A 3,711-nucleotide genomic window follows, 5' to 3' on the forward strand; every position below is an offset into this window, starting at 1 on the left:
TTGGGGAAGCTGGCTCTTTTCATGTTGTTGCTGCTCCACCTTTCAAAGGTATTGCCTTTGGTTATGTGGTGCAAGATGGCTTGCCAAGCAGTGAGGAGAATAAAACAGAAAGGAGAGCACATCTCTGCCATTGTGTGAGCACAACCCACAAGTTATAGACATCACTTTCATTCATGTCTCATTGGCTAGAACTTGGTCATGTGGCCATATGTAGCTGCAAGGGAGCCTGGGAAATGTGGTCTTTATCTTGGTGGCCATGACTGTTAAGGTGGTCAAAGCTGATCTCCCTGAGAGGCAGGTTTCTCTCCTGCAAAAGGGGGACAGTATGATTTATATCATTCTTCAAGACCAGGTAGCTGGCTTGGAAAAGTCTCTGTCAAGACCGGTGGGCAGGGCCTGGGGCTCTTCTCAGCCCCTGGTTCCTAGGAGCTGTTTCTCTAGCCCACGGTGAGAAAGTCAACTGAACCGGTTGCTTTCATGGCACCGGTGTCCAGGTAAGCCTCACTCAGTATCCTTTGTTGACTCTTCAGCACATGAAGGCTGTTCTTGCACCCGGGAGACGGCTGGCTGATCCTGTTTTTTTCACAGTAAGTGGTGTTGTGACACTTGTGTCCCCAGGAGCTCCCTTCTCTTCACTCTCAGATTGTCCTGCCTTGGATTGTCCCCGAGCTAGGAGTTTCTCCTCTCAGGGTGGGTGGCTTTATATTGGAGCTGGGAGACCCCAAGAGCTCACAACCTGGGAGCTACCACACTAGATCTAAATGGCATATGCCTATTATATGAGCATGAAAGAAAATAACCTATCTAACCACCTCACATCCATTAGGAAAAGAAAATAACAAGCGTTGGTGAACATGTGAAGAACTCGAAACTTTTGCGCGCTATTGGAAGGAATGTAAAATGGTACAATCACCATGGAAAACAGTACAGCAATTCCTCAAAAAAATTAAAAATAGAATGGTTATATGATCCAGCACTTCCACTCCTGGGTATATACCCGAAGAATTAAAAGCAGGGTCTCAAGAGATATCTGTACACTCACGTTTACAGCAGATTATTCACAATAGCTAAAACAGGGAAGCAACCCAAGTGCCTGCTGAGGGATGAATGACTTAGCAAAACGCAGTATATCCATACAATGGGCTATTATCCAGCCTTTAAAAGGAAGGAAATTCTGACCTATGCTACAACATAAATGAACCTGAGGACATCGAGCTAAGTGAAATGAGCCAGTCATAAAAGGACCGATCCTGCACGATTCCACTTACATGCAGCTCCTAGAGTAATCACATTCACAGAGACGCAAAGCAGAAGGAGCTTGTCAGGAGCTGGGGGAGGGGGAATGGGGAGTCATTGTTTAATGGGTAGAGAGTTTTGGTTTTATAAGATGAAAACAGTTACAGAGACAAGTGACAGGGCACCACGTTATGAATGTATTTAATGAGCTATACACTTTAAAAAATAAAGACGATAAATTTAATATTATGTGTATTTTACAATAAAAATATTTTTAAAGAAAATAGCCTGTCTCGATGAAGCTGCTATTAGTTAAGGCAGGTGTTATAGCTGCCAAATCCATATCTTCCTAACTCATACAAAAAAGCCCAGAACCAAGTTTCCTCAGGAAGCCCTTCTTCCAACTGGTCGGGACTGCTGGGACTGCCTAATCACCAGGCATTCCATTGTCTCCGGACAACAGAGCTGTGGCCTCCAGCCACCCCAGGGACTCACTGTTTTCTGGAATAAGAGCTGGGGAAGCTGCTTGAAGGAACCTACTAGACTGCCAAGGATGGGAGAAAAGTAAGCATAGCAGATAGCTCACCAGTCAACTTTTCCCGACTGTTAAAATAGTAAAATATTTCCAAGCCAGTTGATAAAGCAGCCACTGTCCTGAGCCTCCCCACCCGCTGAGCGTCTCCCTCACCCCACCTCCCCACACCCCACCCCAGCTACCCTGGCCCCAGATCCACCAACTGGATGGGTAGCAGCTGCCACACAAAGGGGTCCGAGGATCTCCTTCTTCCCTCCGGCCAGATTCAGCAAGCCAAAGCACTTGCTGAAAACCTTGACCGTCACCCCTGGCTATAAGGTGGTATCGACTGACTGGAGGGAAATGAAACCCTGAACTCGAGGATGACAAGAGTTCTGAAAGGCAGGCTTGTCATTTAACTCCCACCTCCGCTTCCCTATTCCTCTCCTCTCTGAAGCCAGGAGCAGCCAGACCCCACCAGTGCCCGCCTGTGCCCGTTCAGAAGGTCCCACAGTCACATCCAGAGATCATTGCACTCTTTTATTTACAGAAAACACAGATAAAGCATTTCAACGTTCATTTAGCAAACTGATCCACTCTTTTTTTTTTTTTTTCTTTTTGGCACAAAGAAATATCACAGACGGACCCCAAGATCAATCAGAAATTCATAAGAATCCTCAGTCATCACCGGTCCAGGGGCGGCCACAAGACTCAGACAGACAGACAGCATCGCCACAGACTGGAAAAAGTAAACAAGGCCCACGTTCACCTCACAGTAAAAACCTGCTCACGCCAGGCAGGGGTGGGCGGGAGGGAGCCGTTTCTCTGCTCTACGGGAGGAAGGGGACTTCAAGGGCAGGAAGCAGGGATGCAGAAGGGAAGGACACCACTCCCAGAAACTAGAGAAGCGGTCCTTTTGCTCTCCTCCTCTTACCTTGTATAAGACAGTGCAAAAACTACCATGCCCCGACCACACAGCCAGACCACTCATCCATCCCGACAGCCTGGGGCGCCTCTCCTCACGGGGCCCCGGGCCCTGTGCGTGTGTGAAGGTGTAGGTGTGGTGCTTGTAAACATTGTCACCGTCCACGTGGAGACCCCACATCCGTGTGTCTGAGTGGGGCGGGGCGGGGCCGGCCCCCACTACAGGAGCCCTCTGCCCCCGGGGATTCCCGTCCAAGACATAGTGCAAATTCCAGAGACCAAAAGAGGCCAGAGGGAGTGGGGGGGCGGGAAGGACGCTGAGACGGGCGGGAGAGGGAGGGGGAATAAGGCAACAGTTAAAACGGTCCGGTCCGCTTTCACCGAACCCGGCGTCGTGTGCTCGCCCCCGCCCCCGCCCGGGCCGGCGTCAGGAGAAAGGGCGAAAGTCCCGCTCCTCCACCAGGCTGACCGAGGGGTTCTTCAGCTCCTCCTCCGAGGTGGCCATCTTGTACCCGAGCTGAGCCAGCACCTGCTGGCAGGCGTTCTGCGCAAAGGCCACCATGTCGTAGGAGAGGCGGAAGCGCCACTTCTCGGCCGTGGCGGCCGAGTTCCGCACGGTGCCGTACTTGTGCTTGCCCAGGGGGGGGGCGCCGCGCGCGGTGTTCTGGATCCAGCGGGCCACGTGGCCGTCCAGGGGGATGCCCAGGAACCCGTAGATCTCCTCGGTCTTCTTCATGGGGTTGCGGGCCAGGTCCTCGTAGCGCACCAGCATGTACTTGCCCTTGAGCCAGGCGGGCCGCGTGAGGCCGGTGGACACGGAGTTGGCGAAGTCCTCGCACACGGTGGTCAGCTGCGTGACGTCCAGGTTGTAGGGCTTGCGCCCGGTGCCGTACCACAGGCGCCACAGCCGGTAGGTGTCGCGGAAGGTCTCGCTGCGCGACGCCAGGATGCCGCGCGGGTCCCGGACCAGCTGGATGACCTTGAGGTTCAGCCGGGGGTCCTCCACGAGCGCGCGCAGGTCGCTCACCTCGGGCACG

At 52.7% G+C, this 3,711-nt stretch overlaps 1 protein-coding gene across 1 annotated transcript; it reads right to left on the minus strand.

Annotated features, from left to right (window-relative positions):
- Positions 1 to 2,271: 2,271 nt before the first annotated feature.
- LOC103267882 (carbohydrate sulfotransferase 1-like) lies at positions 2,272 to 3,705 on the minus strand. The gene has a single exon (XM_008065453.2). It carries the CDS (start codon positions 3,444 to 3,446, stop codon positions 3,102 to 3,104), a length of 345 nt encoding a protein of 114 aa, XP_008063644.2. The 5' UTR covers positions 3,447 to 3,705; the 3' UTR covers positions 2,272 to 3,101.
- Between the last annotated feature and the right edge of the window lie 6 nt (positions 3,706 to 3,711).

Source organism: Carlito syrichta, unplaced genomic scaffold (genome assembly GCF_000164805.1).
Source record: "Carlito syrichta isolate Samal-C Ts95f unplaced genomic scaffold, Tarsius_syrichta-2.0.1 Scaffold308396, whole genome shotgun sequence".
Lineage (NCBI taxonomy): Eukaryota > Metazoa > Chordata > Mammalia > Primates > Tarsiidae > Carlito > Carlito syrichta.